Raw genomic sequence first — 20,521 nt, 5'->3', positions numbered from 1 at the left:
CGGAAAATGATTTACAACAGCAAGACAAAGATGTGTGCAACCAGAGGTTTCAATCCTCTGGAGCAGCAACGTGGCTGACAAAGTACTCTGCTGCACCGTTCCCAACACCTTCCAAGGCCTACTCCTTGTATTTCCGCTAGGGAAGGGACTATTTGGGTTTTTTTACCTGCAGGAACGACAGTTATGTTTCAGCAGACATTTCAAGAGAATCAGCTACTCTCTGCCCTCCTGGTGAGCCGCCTCCAAATGTGGCACCAGGTTTTCAGCAGAAGAGCAGGGGCTTTTCGGTGTGCAGCTCCCAGCCTGCTCCCCTCACGTTCTCACACAGTGACCAAGGCTGAGTAAAACCTGGTCACGACTGATGCTCTGGGAAGGCGGGGGAGTTCCTGCAGCCACACAGACACTTGTGCTGCTACAAGATCAGGGCTGGCACCGATGCAGAAGCAAGGGACTGCAGGGGAAGGACTCCAGCCAGCGGCAGTGCCAGCTTCAAGCACTCACCAAGCTGTGGCTGTAATTTGCTCTTTTCCACTCGTATCTCTGAGAACCTTTTGAATTATTCCTCTACTTCTCTTCCAGTGCAGCATCAGCCGTGAATGCAGGCGGGTGTTAAATAAGGCAAAGGATAACAGGCCCCTGATGCATCCCAGCTCTCACTGGCTTGACAGATTGCCTCTTCCCGCAGATTTGTGTGGCTACTTATCTGCCTGCTGTTTCTCATTACCTGTTATTTATACTGCCCTGGCTAGTTTTCCATCCACATAACAAAGTTCACAGCCAAGCTAATCTGTATTCAGGTTCTTAAGGCAGATTTTCAGACACAGCAGCAGCGTTTGCTTCTCCCAGAGCTCTGCAATTCTGCCTGAAGTTTGCCGGACGTGGCATGTGGTCCTGTGATGGCACAGGCTGGCGGGCTCTTGTCTTTGCTGTAGGTGGTTGCAGTCACGTCCTGTAAGCTTGCACAATACTGGCAGGATGTTTGGCAAAAGCAGACCGTGGCAAGAAGGCTGCCTCTAATTCTGTCCCTAAGACAGAATTCAATAATATTTTCTAGCAAAAATAAACCTTCATTGAATCAAACTCCTGCCTAATGAAATCTGTGTTAATGTCACCAAATAAATTGAAATGAGCAACAAAATATCCTCGAAATAGCACCAAAAATAAGCCACTGGATATGAACGCATTAAGTCCGAATCCAAAAGCAATTACTTATTATCTATGTCTTGCAGTATGAGTCTCATTCTAAATGAAGTAGTGCTGAGAGCTTCCACAACGTTGCAAAACTCCAGAGCTCTGCACAAATACTGTAATAAGTTAGTAGTGTAACCTTGCAAGGATGTTGAACACAGACTAGCAAAGACTGAGAGGGCTTTTCAAGAGCTGCATAGGAAGTCAGCAGTAAATCGTTGGCTAAAAATACAGGACAAACAGTGCACCTTGCACAGTTCCCCCCTCCCCCCCTGCCCGTCCCCTGCAAAGGCTTGTGAACATCCAGTGATTTACCAGTTGGCGAAGGTAGTCCTGAATTGTGCTGGGATAGACGAGTACACTGATGGCAACCAACGTGTTGAGAGCAAAGTCAAAGATCTGGTAACAGAAGAAAGGGATGATCCAAGCTGCATGTTGCTAAAAAGGAAATAAATTAAAAAATCATCAGCCACAAGTTTAAATAGAAGGATAGATGTCTTTCTGCACTAAAATCTAAGGAATATTTGACACGTTGCATTACATTTCATGAAGCCATAAGAGAAAAGACCTTGTTAAATCAGCTAAAAGAAATATGACATTCAGCCAAAAGGGTTGCCCAAGCCAGCTTGGCTGCTGAACTGCAGTAATACATGTGGTGTAAGTCAGTCCCACGACTTGTTTTACGGGGACATTTAGAAACCACATTACACTCTTTTTTCTCCTAATTAATAGGATTAATATTGCAAAAAACCACAGGCTTGGGAGGTGAACAGGAAAAAAAAATCCCCTTAATTTTGGTAGGAACAAGATTTAGTTCTCTGAATTCACAGTTTGCCCAGAGCTTACTCATATGTGAAACTGCAGGCAGTCAACACAACTGGGCAGTCTTCCTGCCTACATCACGGGGCCCTGGGGTACCACTCATCCAAGAAACCAGTTCTGCTGCCTCTGACTTTTTCCCGCTCCCCCCCTCAGTTTTCAGCTAAGTAACTAAGCAAGAAATTGTCAGAAAACAATTGCCTTAATTTTCTTTATACAGAGTTGTATAGTTCACTTGATTCATGTCTTCACCTAATAAAATGAATTACCTTATATGCTCCATATGTAGCCATTGCACAGATCAGAATCATAAGAAGAGAAATTGCAGTGGCAATGCACATATCTGGAAGAGAAACACATCAAAATGATTGCAGATAAATTCAGAGCTTGGTTCAGTTATTTTGCCATCTACCTCGTGCAGAGCATCTCAAAGGGCAGGGTGGGAATTGGGTGGAAATGGGGTCAGGTGCATCATTCAGCCATTGCTGGAAGAAATCTCTGGCTCTTGTGGAAAACCTCCTAAATATGAGAAGCACAGACAGTGATTACACGGTGCAAACCTCTGCACCCTCTATGAGGCAGTTGAGATGCCATGAATGGTTTAATTTTTCTGAAGATTTTAAAAAATCAAAGCAGTCTTGACAAGAAGACTGTTTTGCCAGTGACAATGACATCTGTACTCAGAAAGTGTCTGCTTTTCTGCACTACAGATTGTTTTTGCACTAATAGCTGCTGTATACCATTGCTCACATATCTCTAAAAACTCTGGAAAAGGAGAAACAAATGTTTGAAAGCAAAACTAGCAGGTAGAGGCATCTTAGAGCAGATATAACATCTTGGAAATTTTCATTTCAACCAAGAATACTACAGAGATATACCATTTATTAATGAGTATACAACTGTCAGGAAAGGTGAAGTAGTAAAGGAAGTAAAATATTCTTTTAAGGTTTTGATCAGAGTAATTACAGGACTCCTATCTTTTTCTTCTATAGATGCTCAGCTTTCAATTAACTTTTCATTAGATTGAAGGAGTTCCCAAGCCACAAACAGCTGGAGGGAGCTCCTGAGGGAAAAAATTACATATGTTTGGTCTTTTTGTACACATCTCCCATTGCTATCATTACAGGCCACAGTCAGGACACCAGAAGTTTACTTCTGAACCCGACCTCATTGTGAGTTTGGGAGTGCAACTGGACATTGCAACTACTTTTCTGAGGCTAAGCCAGAGCACAAAGAGAAGAGAGGACATGAGGTATATAGGACACCCTACCTCTGTCGGTGCCTGTGAGGTACCTGCTGGTCACATTGCTGTCACCAGGTGCATTTTAACTACCTGCTTCGATGAGACATTTCGTGGACTTGAGACACACAAATACATGACAGTGTTCAAGCTGTTCACTACTCATCACTGCCTGACTTTGGAGGCACTCAAAATGTGAAGACACCTCCATTTAATCACAGAGTTGTCAAAACATCCAAGTCCAGCACATGATGAGGAGCATCCCACAGTACGGGACCATCCCTGCACCTTCCCAGCTGCATCAAAAAGAAGTTCTGGGTAGGTGCCCTGCAGCCTGCATCAAAGTCCCTGAAAGGTCCTCATCTGATGACAGCTGTGGACAGGTCTCACCTACCACCACCAGGCAGCACTGCAGGGTCACATGGGTCATGGCTGGAAAGGAAGGACTAAGCCTTGTCTGTCATTTTTTCCAGCCTACCAGTATGATCATCCATGTAGAAGACAAAAGACCCAGTCCTTGATCCTCTGCCTGAGGGAACACAAACCTTGCACTAACGCAGAGCTCCTGCCAGCACTAATCCAGATTTCTGCTGGTCCTTGATGCAGAGAGGAACCTGAGACTTGTGAAGCTGGTGGAAAAATGAGCAAGCAGTGACTGGCTGGTGAGGCCACCTCCAGAGGTTGCTTATGTACACTGGGCTACAGGCTCCTTGGGGATGGTGCTTACCAACAGCAGGATTAAGGATTTAGGAACCCAGGTCTCCCCTTTCCAGAACGCTGCCTGTGTCCTGGGTTTCAGGACTTTTGATCTCTCTCCCTTGCCCCCAAATTTTGTCCTTGTGATTGCATAAGGGCCCAAATGCAACAGAAGAAACCCTATTGCAAGCTACTTCCTAATTTAATGGATGGGGCCCCTTTCCTGGGCACTTGACACCACCGCAGTCTGATGAGGGCCTGGAGTCCAGCTGTCCTTAGCTGTCCCTAGTCACAGTGCAAATGCTTGAATCTTTGTCTTATTGTCAAAATAAGCAGGTCTCAGCCAGGAGAGGCACCAGCACTCAGCACTGAGGGTAGCTACACCCCTGTGCTCACCGCTTCCTACCCAGTGGCTTTAGGCGACTCAGCTTGTGGACGCTTGGAAATGCCATCAGGAGGCAGCTGGGCTCCCTGCTCATAATTTGAGAGGGGGTGACATCTCTCTCGGTACATCCCAAACTGCTCTTCATCCCAAATTGCTCTTCAGAGACACTTCCTTCTCCTCTTTGACTGTGTAGAGAATGAGAATCCAGACATCCAGCTCAGGCATCTGAGGCGCATTGCCATAATCAGTCTCCAGCTTTTTAGGAGCTGTAAGGCTGTGCCGTGCCTGTCAGAGGTGGCCTGAATTCTGCCCTCAAGAGGAAGAAGCACCCACAAAACAAACCTTTGCTAATAAAAGGTACTGCAGCCCCTTCAGGCATTCGGAATTGTGTGGTCATTTACTCTGGCTGCCCACATACATCCTGTGAAATCAAAATGATTTTGAATATGCCAGGTACCATTGAGGTAATGAAAGAAAAGAAGTGGAAATGGCTGCCTGTAACCACTAACCTCAATGGAACCTCCTGTAAAAGAGGCTCTTGTATCAATATCTTTATTTTAACCATCAGTTTGAAGGCACTGCTCATGTATTTATCCTGTCTGTTCTTAACGCCAGTCACCTACTCGCTGTATCCCAGGGGAAGCTGCTGTCATTGCCATTTGCAGCAGATGCAGCAGCCACAGGCCTCATTTTGCCCATGAACCAGTAGTACTGGTTCAGAGCCAGAGCTCAGCAAACTGCGATAAACTTGACATTGAAGCTCTGGCCTGACCCACTCGTACTCCCCGGCTCCGGTGTCTCTCTAGCTGTGCTCCGCCGTGCCAAGTCCTAGTTGGCTCAGGCTGGTTCTTCTTCATTTAAGGCTTCATTGGGTTTTTTGAGCTGTGTCGGCTCCAATTAATCAGAATGAAACTAGATATGTAGCATACCAAATGGGAAGCTATCAATCAGGGGTGTGTGAATATTTTTCCAGCAATGCTGTACTTTTGGTGGTATTCATGGCTAGAAGGGCTGTACTTGGACCACTGCAGTGGTTGTACAGCCGGTTGTCCTAGACGGCTTTTTGAGTTTTCTGCTTGAGTTTAAAGAAACCAGTTGGGTTTTTTCCCTCATAAGTTGTAGTGAGATCCTACCTTACTGCCACATTGGGGAGAAGATGCTGCTGGGACTGGGCAGAGCTCCTGCCAAGCGGCAAGTTCTGCAGCTGGAGCTCCCTTGAACCCGTCTCACAAGCATTTCCTTGTCTTCTTCTCCCCTCCCCTCCTCTCCTCTGAGTAGGCTGGTGGCAGGCGCTGCAGGGACAGGGAGGAGCAGCCAGCGAGGCCAGTCCCTGAGTTGGGACCTGTCTGGAATGATGGAGACCTCAAATCCTCCAGCTCATCACCTGCCCCAGCCCTGGAGTTAATCGCTGGCTCACAGCTCTGACAGCAGGGGCCAGAAAACTGCTGATCAGCAGCCTGCAGCCCTCAGGCAGTTTTGCCCACCCTCCTACCCTTATTTATCTGGCAGCCTGGCCTCCTTACCGCCTGCTAAGGATTACTGCCTCACTCTCTCTTCCAAGCTGCTTGTGCAAGCTCGGTGCCACTGCTGCCAGCCACCGTGCAGCCTCCTGGGTCACAACCCATGCGGTGGTGGCATTTTCTCTCTGGAAAAGGAAGGAGGTCAATGAGAAGGAAAGAGTTTTCTGCACCTTTGAGCCCAGCTCATTTACTCCAGGCGATAAGGTTAGAGGGGTAGGGTGCAGCCCAGGATATGTTATGCTGGGGCAGGGATCTAGTTTTTACCCCCTCCCTGTGACATGAGGGTCATGGTACGTGGGTGGTGTTGATGGATTGGGGCAGGAAGAGTACCTGCTCTACCACTTCCATTTACCCCCCAAAAGAAGTCCAAGCCTGCTGTCTGTAGGTTTCTTTATTAAAATTTTCCTATTTGAAATATCTTTTTAAGGCCTGTGCATGTCATGTTTGGCAGAGAGACCATCCATCACATTATCCTGCCCTGCCCTGAGACCTCTGCTTATCTCTTCTGCCTGTCCCAGGGCAGGGACACAGGAGGATTTTTGGCTTCAGTTGCTGACATTGGTGTCAAAGTTTCCCTCAGTTTCTATGGGGCATACATAGGATTTCAGTCCTTGTTGTCATATGGCTTATGAAGCAATACTATGTGATAACACACATCTGTGACATGGTGAAGGCAGTAAATAAAATCAAGCAATGCTTGCTGCTTGTTTGGGCTGTTAACCTGTCAAGGACCATGGTATGTGTATCTGGAGAAGCTGAGCAGGAAGCTCAGGTGAAACACCCTAGGAAGTCAAAATTATTTATAGGTCTTTTCCATCTCCTCTCTAGAGATTATTAGTCTTTTAACAACAGAGTATTGCATTAGGCAGCTCACACTTTTCTAATTTTTCCTAGCGCAGCTTTTAGTTCATAAACTCCCTTGGGCCCTAAGGAAATAATAAAAAGAAAGATGAGACTAACTGGGCTCAGATGAATATCCAGCACAAGAGGAAGCCCAGTGTTTTCCCCGGCTCCCAGATGTACGTCTCGGAGAGCCAGCCAAACCACACACACTGGTGTCTTCCAGTACCTCCATCTGCCGCATGGCAAGTCTTGGCAGGCTTTTTTCCCCCTTGTTTCCTTTTCTAGAACAGAAGGGAAAAGCTACAACCTACAGCTTTTTCTAAGTGCTCAGGTAAATCCTTTCTCTGCTTAATCAATCAGGCATTTTGGAGCCTCTGGCAATGCCCTGGGAACCACGCTAAATCCTGAAATTGAGGCTGAGCAGCCATTCACAGAAGCACTGATGCTGCATTGGCATTTTCAAGAAGTTTGCACTAGACTGGCTCTGGCTTTGCAAGTGGCAGGAATTTTTCCCACTGCTGGAACAGAAAATTGAAAATTATCCATAAATCAAGCCAGAAATAAATACAAATATGAATACTGGGGGAATCCTGGTTTCTTGGAAATCAAGGGAAACTTGTCATTAATTTCAGGTTAGCCATAATTCCACTATTGTGGCTCAGCTGATAAATTTATTTCCAGCTGATATTTTCAGATCTTTTATGAAGAGGGAGGGAAAGGGAGTGACAGTATTACATGCAAACTTTGTATCTGCATTTTTTTTGTTATTTTTTGCTATTGATAGGAACGTGAAAAGTAGTAATAATGGCTACTAATATTACCATCATTATTATTGATCAACACAAGTACATATAGATAACAGCTTTGGGACCTTAATTAGGATAAAAATTAATATATCTTCCTGTATTTCATACACATGGTTTCACATCTAAGAATTTCAGCACATGCAGCTAACCTGGGAAACATTTTTTCAAAAAAGACAAATAGAAGTAGGACAAGAGAAGAGCATTTGCAGGTTTGTCTGATGTTTTATCTCATAAGAAAACATTTCCTCGGATTTAAACAAATATAGTCAAATCTAAAGAAAAAAAAAGAAAAAAAAAATCCTGCCAGCTATTTCCAGTAACTATAAAAGCCAGTAGCTTGATTGAGCTGCCTTTACTCAGTAAGGTATTAAACCAGAGGGAGTCAAAGAATAAAAGGAGACATTAATTCAAATGTTCATTCGTAATTTAACTGCCTGTGAAATGTTCCCTTTACCAAATGGAAATGAGGTCGCTTGGCCCACAAGCCGTCCTTTTACAGTCTTGCAGGGTTCACTTCAGAAGCCTTGATAAAAAAATACAGAAAATACAATTTTCAAGTGTAGATGGAAATCCCCAATGTACTTGATCTGACAGCTATTGCATTACAAAACAGAATTACTATTTTAAAGCCTCGGGCACTGGCAGGCCTCTGATGTCGGCTATATAAAACCACACTGACAGACAGTTATTACCAAGGTTAATCTCTGAGAATTAGGACAAGGCAGTCAGTTTTAATATGTCAGAATCAGCTAGGAGCCCATCTGTATCTACTATGGTCCTTACTTTCTTAAATCCAGTTATGTAAAAAGATTTTTAGTGGGAAGTTGTAGGTGGTTTTTAAACGAAGACACAAGAAAGTAGCAATTGTCCCTTATTATTAATTAAATGTAAGCCCTCAAGGCATATCTGCACTAAAGACCTTGTAGAAATAAGAATCCCTTAACTGATACCCAGCAGCTCTGACACACCATGGGTGCAATTATTTTTCTCACGTGTGGGGCTTTGCCTTTGCTTAATGATATTTTTATTGACTTCAGTAGGATTGAGGAAAGGACTTTGAGCTTTTTGCTGTGGATGGCTGTGATTCTGAGCAGCAAGACACCAGTGTAACTAGCAGGAGCCCTTGTTTCAGATTACTGTGAGAAATGTTGAATGTAACAATCTTGCGAGCAGAAATGAAAATAAACAGACATTTTTATCAAAATCTCATTGAGGGAAAACTTTCATAGATATGAATTAAATGGTTAAAGCAAATCAACAAACCAAACATCACCAGTGATTTGAAACAGTCATGGAAGAAAGAAACATTTGCAAAGGACAGGAGGTTTTTGCAGGAGACATGAATGGCCTGGCGCACCCTTCCCCGAAACTGTATAGAATATTTTCTGTGATGTTCTTTGGTGAGAGAATGAAGCAGCCCTGTATTATCGCTAATACCTCTATGACTACACAGCTAATATTTATACTTGTGTCTATCTCAACAGGTTTGTGCTAGTCATGCCATGTGCACATGGAGGGGGTGTGTAAATATGAACAACATGAATGAAAACATTCAGACACCTACATAAATAGCATTATGGGGTCTTATGCATGTGCAGGTACTTTGGGATGTGGTGCTGGGAGGTGCAGAGACTCCATATCTCCCTGTGTCTTGCAAAATCCCCCTGGGGCTTTCAGCATCATGCTCAGGGATAACATCTCCATGTCAAGGGCTGGCTCTGACCCTGCCAAGCCAGGACACAGCAGAGCAGATGGTTTACTAATAAAAAGATTACTAGTATACATTACTAATATTATTAATATTTATAACTAATAAAAAGGCATCTGTAAAATACCAAGGTGAAGCAATAATTAAAGGACAGTAATTAGTGAAATGACAGGAGAGTTACATAAACACTGGAGCAATGAGTGCTAGTATTTAGGCAGTTTGTACTTACTAGCATCATCCATGAATTCAAATTCACCCCCTAATTCAGCGCTGGTTAAGTGGTACTGGTCAGGATCGGTGAGGGCACTCAGCAGAATCAACAAAACCACCGAATTAATAATCTGCAGAGAAGAAAAAAGAAAAAGGGTCAGGCTGTGCAAGTAACCTTGAAAAACCTCTGGGTACCATATACCCATCACAGCCCATGCCAACTATGGCAGAGGTTGTTTTCCAACTGTACAAAAGTAGCATTTAACTAACACTGCAATTAATTTCTCTGGATTTGTGTAAACAGGAAAATGAAACAATAGGTGGATCACCCCTTTTTGTTCCGACTCTCTCCCCCACCATCAGAAAAGTTACTGCTGCTGTTTCAGATTGTAAAACACGTTAGTACATCCACTTCAGTTTGTTCTGTTGCAAAAACTAAAATCAATTAAAACCAACCATTTTGAGATTATTACAAATGAGTGCTGGGGTCAAGCTTTATTATCATAGCCGAGCTGGAATTGGGGACAGCCCCTGTGAAATCGCTAGATGATCAAAGGGGGGCTGATTTGCTGGAAGAGGCTGAATTTTAAGGGGCTGTGAGTGATGAGCTGATTCACACGAGCAGCTAAATGAGGAGGCCTTGGCAGGGGCAGGAGTAGGTGGCAATGTGAGCCCAACGTCTGATGCGCACATTCCTGTGTCATATGGCACAGAGAGACATTCACATACACTGAGGCCTTGGCCATGAGACGCAATAAGTGAACTGAATGCAAGAATATAGTATAAGTGCTTCAGTAGAGGAGGATTTCAAGTATGAGAGGAACGCAGAGGTAGCCAAGAGCTGTATTTTAAAACAAATCTGAATCAAATGCTCATATTGCTGTGAAGTGAAGAGGGCTAATTGCAGACAAGAAGATTGCTCAGCATGAAATAATGCAGCCTGGCTAAAAGATTATTCTACTGAACTAGGAAGATAACTGATGAACAGGAAAATGGAGAGAAGGAAGCTGATAATACAGTACGCTGGGAGAGAAGGATTTTTATTGCTTTGGTTTTCACTTCAATAGGATCCTAATCTGATCACAAGTTAGTAACAGCAACAAAAAGGTGTAGAAACACAGGCTATTATAAGACCTAACAGACTAGAGAATTTCTTGGGTAAGATAAATGCTTTTTGATAGGCAAATTCCATTAAGTTTAGCTGGTATCAGATCTTTGCAGCGATCTTTGAAAAACTGTTGAGAATAGGCTGAGTTCACAGGATGGGGAAAGATCAAGCACAGTTTTTGCCTTTCCAAAGCAGGAAGGGCATGTAAAGAATTTCTAACCAGATTGTGAGGTTTAAGAACAAAATAAACCCCAGAATAATTGAGCAGTCTCCCCATTAGCATTTCAAATTTGTATGGTCATAACCAACAATCACTATTGGCTTGTCAAGGACAAACCATAATTAATTCATCTTATTTTCCTTCTTTGACAGGTGAAGAGGCCTCCTGGACAGGGAAAAAGCAGTAGATATCATGTCTTTGCATCTTAGTAAGCCTTTTGATATTATGAGATTCTCATAAATGAGCTAGGAAAATTGGGTTTTGTTGAAAGTGCAGGAAGGTGAGCGCACAGCCAGCTGGATAGCTGTAATGAAGGAATTGTTGTCAGGGATTCACAGCCAGGGCGGAAGATACTAGAAAGCCCTAGTCAATGTATCATTGAAAGATTTCATATTTCAAGTCACTTTTGACTTGTACCTTTCTTTAATTTTCAGGCAATGCCAAGCTGTAAGCACTTTAGGAGATAAGATTAAAAAGGTTTTCATCAATTATGGCAGAATTCAGATAATGGAGCACAATTCAGTACCAACAAGCACAGAGCATCACATTTGTGACAAACCATAGAAGAACAAGAGTAGAAATAACTGGTAGGTAATGGTTCTTCAGGAAGGAGTCTGGGTATGACAGTGAATAAACTGAATGGGACTCAGTGCCACCCCATGAGCTCATCTTTGCAGCTACATGGTGGTGACCAGTACTGCTGAAACCTGCGTATTAGACGCCCAAGTCATCCTCCCACTTGCCCTCCCCAGGGCCTCAGCAGAAAGGTCAAAGTCGCTCTAAAATGTACTGAGGAAAACCCCGAGGAAGACCCTGCAACAGAACCGAGGGTGATCAGACATCTGGAAAGTGTGACTGACAGGGAAAAAAATGGAGGTCCTTAGCGAGGAGAAGGTGGAGGGGAATACTCTCAGTCTTTCATGTGCGGGATGGCAAGGAAAAGGAGGCAATAAACTTTTCTCCGGATCCTCTGGGAGATGAATAAAGTCACAGATTTAAATTACAGCAAAAAGAAATTTAGGTTAGGCAGATTGCTGAACAATAAGAACAATCAGACAGCGGAAGAGATTGTCTGGAGGGGGTTAGAGATCTTCATTACTGCATTTTTCATAGAACAGTTAAATAGCTTTGTGTTGAGAACGCTGTAGTTGTAGATGGTCTTTTCTTGGTTTGAAGACAGATCAGATGACTGTCATGATTCAAAGTTACATTGTATAAATCATACTAATTTTTACATGATGTGGAACTTCATATTGCTATCCAGTTCTTGCTTTATACTCCTTTGAGGAAGCTAAAGGACATATGCCAGTAATAAACATGTTACTTAAGAGGAGTGCTCAAAATAACCAAGCAATCACAAACTATAAATGTATACAGTGTTGCTATTTTAAAGGCATACAACTTTGATCTTTTGTACAGATATAGTCAGGAAGATTCATAGAATATTGACCTAGGCACTCTACTTTCTCCGTGTGGATATGTCCAGATTCAGATTACATTTGTCAGCATTGCCTTTAAGTCTCCGTATAAGACACAGATTGTGTTTGCCTGATCTAAAGTCTGCTGCAGTCAGTAGGAATCTCTCTAATGCTCTTTAGGCATCACTTTTCTGTTCTATCAGGTTGTTCTCTTGAGATCCTCATAACGATCTCTGAGCACCTTCCAACTGTGCTGTCAGCAGTGCACGTGAAATACACCATGTGTTTATTGCTTATCCTCTTTCTCCAAGAGGAAATGTGTGCACAGTTGGATGTATTGTATTTGTTAGGGTTTTTCTTTTGTTTTGAAAGTAATGTGACCATTGAATTTTGAAAAATCCTTTAATGCATAAATTTAATGTGCCTAAAAACTTACTGATGTAGCATCTTCCAAGGACACATAATCAAGGACAAGAGCATAAGTGATTCCCTGTTGATATAAGCAGTTGGAACGAGAGCTGAAATCTCTGTTCTAGGAAAAGCAAAGGAGATTTTTCTGCTCTCTCAACAGGGCCAAGATTTCCTTCAAGATGTTTTCCATTCCTTCAGCAACAAATAATGTAACAACTAATTAACAATGTTTAGGAAACATATCCGTTATGCAAAGTTTCAGTAGGCAACTAATCCCTACACCTTCCCAATGAGACATGTCGTCCTCCTTTTACGGATGGAGAAACAGAAACATGTTCTTGAGCATGCAGCAAGGTGGTGTTCAGTGATAAGAATAGAATGCAAGACTTTGGGCTGTCAGAACTGTGACCACTGGGTCCTGCTGCTACCCGGAGTTACAGGAGAGCAGCCCGGGGGCCCTGCCCAGTCCCACCTTGGGCCTCCCCACACTCTGCCCATGGCCCAGGACCCCATTTCAGCTCAGCCTGGGGTCACCAGCCCCTGCCCCAGTGGCACTGCAGGAGTGCCAGTCTCCAGTCATACTTCCTGGATGGACCCCTTGAATGCGTGTTGTAGCTTCTCTCCAGTTGTATCCCTGGTCTCATCCCCTTTTGCTCCTGCTTGGGGCCCCTGGATGGCCCCTGGCCCTGGTTCATCACCTGCCATGTTGGGGGCTGTTAATGGACCGCATTATCAGTCCCCAGTTCCGCACCTGGCCTCAGCCCCTGCAGGATGATGCCCAGAGTGCCCTAACAAGACACTGGACAAAGATCCCACAGAAAGTCCTAGAAACGCCCAACTGTTCTCTTATACTGATACAGAAATAAAATAATAATTTTGAAAAATCCCCAAATCGTGCTTCTCTGACAACCAGATGGAATATATCCCCCTTCTCATGAATGTAGAATGGGAAAATGGCTCTGCTTTTTAGAGTTAATGAAATGTATAATGAAAAGGGGGAAACAGGAAATATTACAGAGGAGATAGCTGGTCCAAATGTTGGAGCATTAGTTGGATTTCCTGCTCTGGGCTTACAAAACACAATTTCAGATTGGAGTAGAAGATGTTTTAGACGGCAGCCACTGTGTGAGAGAAAGTGCGTGCAGGCGTGAGGGAGAAAGGCAGGATGTGCTGAGACTAGGACCGGCACTGCCAGCCACTGCTGCTGCTTCCATCTGTACCAAGATAAAGAACCAGCAGGTTATGTGCGATGTGAGGCAGCTCTGCTAGAGGGAGCGTGCAGCGTTTAGGATGCAAGGAAGCAACCTCATGTCTCCCACAGACAGCATCCAGCATTTAGATATCACATAATGCACTAAGATTTCAGACCTCTGCCACCAAGGAGTGAGCTGCCTCCTTTCCCACATCATTTGTTCCAGAGATCAGCAGTGAGCTGTGCTGACCCATGGAGATAAAATGCAGGGGAGGGAAGGTGTCAGGAACTGCTGCCTTAACAGGTGATGAGAAAATGAGTATCACTATAATTTCAGGCCCTTCACAGAAGTGCAGCTGCATGGTGTGTATCCCAGCTTGTCTAAAATCAAATTAGTTCCAGTAGCTCCTAAGAGCATGCCATTAATACAGATCTTTTGCTGATTCCTAACTCAAGCAGACAGAGAAATGCTCAGGCCAGCCACTTACACAGATATCCATTAATACTAAAAGAATTTTCATGAGTTAGAATGGCTTAAGTTGTCCCTGCCTTCCTCCAGCTTACAGTCAAGTGTTGAAATAAAATTGCTCTGATAAAGGAGCTTAGAAGAGGAAACATTAAGCTTACTTTAACTCGATACACTGCATTAAAAATACACCAATGTTTCTATTGATGTCCACAGGGTCCCCTCTACAAATATTCTCCTACAGTTCTCCCAAGACTTCCTAATGCAGTGAAGAGAGATCCTTATATTGAGAGTTCAATTTATAACTGAATCCATGCATGTAACAGTCTGGGTGCTGTCTGCAGTGAAAGATGTACACACACTGTTAATTCTGGGTCCGTTTTCAGCCTCACTGAACTCAAGAGAGATCCACTTAAGCACACTCCTTAAATCTCTGCCTTGGTGGAGCACTAAGTCGCTGCCTGTGCTCCCTGTCGGGGGCCCTTTATAGTTGCAGGGAGCTGGTTTAATGACAGTGAACATCCCAGTAATGACCTGGGTATAAATCCCCCATCATTTTCCATAAGGGAAGAAAAATAGAAAGCTGCAAAGATAAATTTTGTTCTTATGAGAGAGAAAATAATGAAAAAAATAGATTTAATGAAAACAGTCATTCTGTGTTAACCCCCCAACTTTCTGCAATCTATATTAGTGAACTGTGTGGTACTGGGGTTGATATAGGCAGCTAGTTACTACATCGCTGTAGTTTACTCTATAGTCCCGTATCTGACAAAGTATGAGCTACCAGATAAAAGAGGAGATGATGTTTCTGAACAAAAACGGTTGTGACTGAGCAGCAAATAACAGCAGATTTCTCTGAGGACTTTGGACACAGAGCCATCTCAAGGTATTGCTGACCAAAGCTCCTAATCCTTGGCCAGGTTTTGAACTGGCGCACACAATTCTAGCATATTTTAAAAAACCCACAAAACTTGCAGGCTTTAGTTTGTTGCCCTCTACAGAGATATTATTGACACAAATCACCAGTGACATTAATTTTACTAGTAAGGAATCCTAAATGTTTTTAATTAAACTGAAGAAACTCTCAAGCAAAACCCCATGCCTTCCATCCCCCTTCAAAAATCTCAGGGTAAATTTATGACTGTAGGTATTCATTCCCTATAGAAAGAAAATCCCAATATTAAACCATTTTGCTTCTTGAAACTAAACTAACAGCGGAAGTCGGTAAATCTTTTTGAATACTTGGATATTTGAAGTCAGTATTACTGTTAGAAAAAGTAAGAATGTATCGAAAATACATACTTAAAGCAACCTCAATTCTCTCCATCTACCTTTGCCTTCCCACTTGGCAAATTCTTTGCACCTTCCTTGCTTTTTTTTTTCAGCATAGAAGACATTAGTAAAGGCAAGAACACTTGTGCCCATTAAGAGGACAAAAGAACCCTGCAAAAGAGGAAAAAATGTCAAGTTTAACTCAATAGTTCAGGGTAGATTTGCACTATCTAGGGCACTTTTCCCAAAATTCTTTTGTTAGCATTGATGATGAGTTAAAAGTTTATGATCTAATGCCCCAAATAGGCAGATTTTTCTATCTGTTCTCTCTCTCTCCCTGTTAGGTAAAGTATATTTTTTTTGCTGAATTCTGAATAAGGAAAAAACAAGGAGGCAATTTGAGCAATAAAGGTTTCACAGCTGTCTGACTGCTGTGGAGAGCAGGCAAACGTGAGAAGGAACGGGGTGTCTTCCCTGTGTGCCCAAGTTTCTTTACAGATGTCATGGCAGCAATTCAGCTGTCTTCCCCCTCAGGGCACACAGGACCCAGGAGCTACATCTGAGCACGTCATGCAGTGGCTTGAACTGCTTGGAAAGGAGGAGCAGGAGAAACGTGGCTGTCAGAGTAGATACCTCTTCTCTCTTTTTTTGTGCTGTGTAAGCCACCTGCCTCACGCTAGTGAAAATGTTTCAGCTTCCCAATGCTGGGGGACAAACTGCAGATGTGTTAGCGATGCACAAAATGATGAATGGTCAAAGGAAGGAAACGCAGCCACACTTAGTCATCTTTTCACCCAACGAAACATAACAGTCTGAAGGGAAACAGAAAGATGACCATGTAAAGTTAGGTTAAAAGGGAATCCTTCACCCCTTTCACCAGGGAAACTCATTATCAGACATTATTATTGAAGCCAAAAGGCTGCAGGAGTACAAAAAAGGATGAGCTGTTTATTCAGGAAATGCAAGTGCCTAGCTGTATTAAAAAGCATCTTAAAAACAAAACATAAGCCTTAAAATAACAGGAAAATAAAATAAAATGTCTTCCCCGCACAAGTTGTTCTTTCTTACTTCCCTGTGTGGTTTCTTAAAGCACGTGTTTCTGGTTGCTATCTGAAATATTGCACTGGAATAGGGAGAGCACTACTCAGATCAGAAGTAGCAATTAAGTTTTTATGTTCTTTAGTCTGGAGAAGACAGGGTAGAGTTTGTAATTCCTGTTGCTTATTTTTCCATATTACTCATGAGAAGTCAAAGAATGATCCAGGCAGGCTCAGACTGGGATGTTAGAGAGTGCATATTACAGAGAGCATGTAATAGAAAGCTGTGTAAAATATTTTAATCAGACTTTCTATATAATCTCAACTCTGATTATTATAATGACAGTAAGCATTGAACTTTAAAGGCTATGCTGATTAAATTGATATAGGAAGTCCAGCATCATTTATCAGCACTCTTCTATACAAATGACTCAACTACTGCCTACTGCCAGCCTTTTAACAGTCCTAAAACCCAAACCACAAGAGCTCTGTTATTAATGAAATATGGTAATGACTAAATTTATTAAAAAAAATAATAGATGGACAGACTGTGCAGGATGCACAGTAGAGGTTTCTGTCTCCCGAGAGATAGAGTTTAATTTGTTATATACTTAATCTTAGTCCTTTCATGGTTTAAGGAAATAGGATATTTGTATGCAAATTTATCTGTGGATTCGTTGTTACTTTCTCATTGTATTTAAAGAAAGTGGAACCTGTATCTGAGCAAAGTCCTGAAAATGATTGCTGAGGTCTTCTGCCCAGCCCTGGGGAAATACTATCATATACCTGTGTTCAAGTTATAACGTTGACAGACCAACTCGCAATTTCTGGTTCAGGATGCTGTGGAGAGCTAGCAAAGAATTGGTATGTATTAAAATCTTATTAGAAAAGAGTTGTTCAACTGGTCAGTTGGGATTTGTTTACTTTCTGCATTTGTCCTTGACTTCCAAAAATGGATTTTTGACTCTTGCAGGTGACTGTGAAAGGTTGAGGGCAGACCTGCTAAAGTCTCGCTGTTGATATGAGCTGTGGCAGCTCCCATGGGTCTGAACCTTAGTGTGGACTCATGACAGAGGACGAGCCAGCCAACACAGCTGTAACTGAGTACCTGGGCTGGATTGCCCATGGCAGTTGGCCCTGGCCAGCAGCTACTCTGTCTTACCCCCACCAGCCCACGATGCTGTATATGCCCACTTAATTAAGAGAAACCACCGAAACACACCAAACCATGCAAGGGACCAGGGCTGTCAGTAGTAAACTGCATCCTTGCATCACTCTGCAACCCAAGGCAGGGATTTAGTTATGCATGGAAGAAGTGGGCACACCGCAAAGGATGGTATAGTACAGATAATTACTGAAATAGTAAACAACAGGATCACATGTATCCGATCCATCTGGGCACAGCTGTTTCGCAGTTGGGAAGTGCACCTCCACAAGGTGAAAAACTCCCACAAACCTGTGTTTCTGCCAAAAGCATTTGTCCTGTCTGCCTTAAGTAGCTTAATATATCTCCTGACGGAACAAGACCTTGCTCAGCACAAGCCAGCAATGAAATGAAAAACAGCCACAGCACTTTAAAAATCTCTTCTGAGGCAGAGGACTAGGATGCAGACATCCGAAAGACAGCAGACCCACAGGAGGTCCAGGAACAGAGCGCCAGGCTCAAGTCCAGATTATTTCTTCGGTGGGGCCTTGCTGGCAGAGGCACCGCCTCGCATCGACCAGGAGCACTCTCTCACCCCTTCAGCAATGAGAACGGCTTTTCTCTTCCTATTCTGCCCTTTGGAGATTTAGGACTTGAAACCTGCAGCCCAGCTGCAGAACACCACAGAAACTCCCCTGCCCTTTTCCAAGCCTCAGCCACTTTAAGCTTTACAGTCAAAACATGAACCCCACAGTAAAACCAGGGAAAAATAAAGCAATCAAGGAAATTAATTCCTGGCTATTTTGCAACATCCGTTCCATATGTCCAGGAATATATAAGACTAATTGCATTTTCACTGACGTCAGTCTAATCAACGATCAGTTTACGAAGCTTAATGTGTTCTCCTCTGGCTCACTAGGAGATACATATTAACCTTCAACAGAACTTCTAAACACATTTTACTTGATTAATGTAATACCTCCTCTCCTTTCTATAAATACATTCATGATTTTTGTATAAAAAACAAATGTAATTATAGCATACTGGACTCCTAATGGGTTTCTTTCCTTTAACAAGCATTTATGTAAACTTTGCTCCTCTTACAACCAACCATCTGTTTTCTCACTGGAAGGAGACAACTGTTCTTTGTAATCCCAGTGAATTTATTATCCAATTGAAGGCCTTAATAAAAAAAAAAAAAAAAAAGGGTATTTTACAAAAGTTTACATTCTCCGAATTGATAATTTGTTGATTAGAAGAGACAACTGTGTCACTACCCTGGACAACTGATGCAGATTATCAGCTATAGTTGCAACGATTCATACACTCTGTGAAAAATCCTACTGTAGTATTTGGGGCTATAAGAAAACTTGCATGTGTAAGGAGATTAGAGCTTAAAGAAGTTTCCACAAATCCTTGTGTTGTTTTACAGACTAATAAACAGTTGAGCAAATGCACAGACTGTCCAAAAGATGCTTACAATAAATTTTAGCTCTCCAATGCCTTAAAAAGCTTCTGAAACAAAAACATTAATAAGCACACTGGTGTGTGACAGAGTCTGGGGAGGACCGACAAAATGCTGTTTCTGCTCCTCTCTGCAACGCAGCAAACACACAAGCCTCCACTCAGAACAGAAAGGACAAATAACACCTATCCATCCTTTTTTCAGACAATCTTTCTGGCCTGTTCATGGATTGATTCCCTCACCCAGAGGTGAGTGATTAGGGTCTTTGCAAGCTGCCTTATTGATTGTATGATTTAAATTCCTTCCATATGGTACTTTATTTTGTAATTTAACTGAACAGGCATTGAAGTATGAACTGGAATGAGGAGGGGAGGAGGCAGGATAAGGTCCTGCACTGCAGAAACCAACCTGGGTTTTGCATGGTAGGAAGGAGTTATTTAAGAACTTCTTCAGAAGCCATTCTTGAAGCAACGAATTACGTTATTTAGTGCTGTCACTCTAGATGAGTTACAATAAGAATGTATTTATTGAGAAGGTCCTCCGGACAAGATACATTTTGTTCATGCTAATGATCAGTGGTGGTTTTTATTCTTTGCTGTATCATGTCTAAAATACATACATACATTTTCAGTTTCTTAAGAGAGTGCCATGCAGGCCCTGAGCAGTTGTTATGTGCAGGACCTGTCATTTATTTTCTGCTGGTCTTGAAGAAGATGATGAAATGGATGCAATACACTGCAAGAGCAAATACCCAGAACCTCCTCTGATTTCAGTCTCAGTTGGATATTCAACATGTACATCAATCATGCAGGGAAGCCTTTGAAAGTAGGCTTCATATTTTTCTTTATTCATAGTGAATTCCAATTACCCTCTCCACTCCCCTCAAAAGCAAGCACGTCCACAAAGCAGCAAATCTCCAATGAGTTACTCGGGAATGCTACTGGGTTTTTTTCTAAAATGACACTTATTTTTTGTTTTTATTAAAGGAGGTACAAAAAAGCTAACGATAAATTTATAGACATGGCACTTGGGACATAAATATTTAGTCACTTCAGCCATTTCCACTGCAAGAATCAGAATTCTCAAGTAATTTCAGATCATATCCTGACCCCTTCACCTGCCAGTGGAGAAATCTCCCCTGCTGTTGACACTCCATCTCCTACCAAGGGTTGGGATTTAGCCATGTCATTGGCACCATCCAGCTCTTCCCCCTCAATGTACTAGCCAGGTCTGGGCCACGGAAGGGCAACCACCTGTTGAGCCCACAGTGAGACTCATTCTGCAAGACTTCTTTCCCCAGTGCCACCAGTATTGGACTGTTAGTGGAGGTGGTAAAGGCAGCATTGCCTACAGGATAACCTGACCCAACACCC

General features: G+C 42.8%; 1 protein-coding gene across 1 annotated transcript in view; it reads right to left on the bottom strand.

Moving 5' to 3' along the window:
• LAPTM4B (lysosomal protein transmembrane 4 beta) overlaps positions 1 to 20,521 on the bottom strand; it is a 58,468-nt gene that overhangs the window by 32,491 nt on the left and 5,456 nt on the right. The window contains exons 2-4 of the mRNA XM_074145549.1: positions 9,435 to 9,546; positions 2,277 to 2,350; positions 1,504 to 1,626 (exon numbers count right to left, since the gene is read on the bottom strand). Coding sequence (XP_074001650.1) covers positions 1,504 to 1,626; positions 2,277 to 2,350; positions 9,435 to 9,546 — 309 coding nt within the window. The remainder of the gene's footprint in view (positions 1 to 1,503; positions 1,627 to 2,276; positions 2,351 to 9,434; positions 9,547 to 20,521) is intronic.

This window comes from Numenius arquata, chromosome 3, assembly GCF_964106895.1.
Source record: "Numenius arquata chromosome 3, bNumArq3.hap1.1, whole genome shotgun sequence".
In the NCBI taxonomy this organism is placed as follows: Eukaryota; Metazoa; Chordata; class Aves; order Charadriiformes; family Scolopacidae; genus Numenius; species Numenius arquata.
Note: the sequence above shows the minus strand (reverse complement) of the source record. Positions and strands in the feature narration are given on the sequence as shown.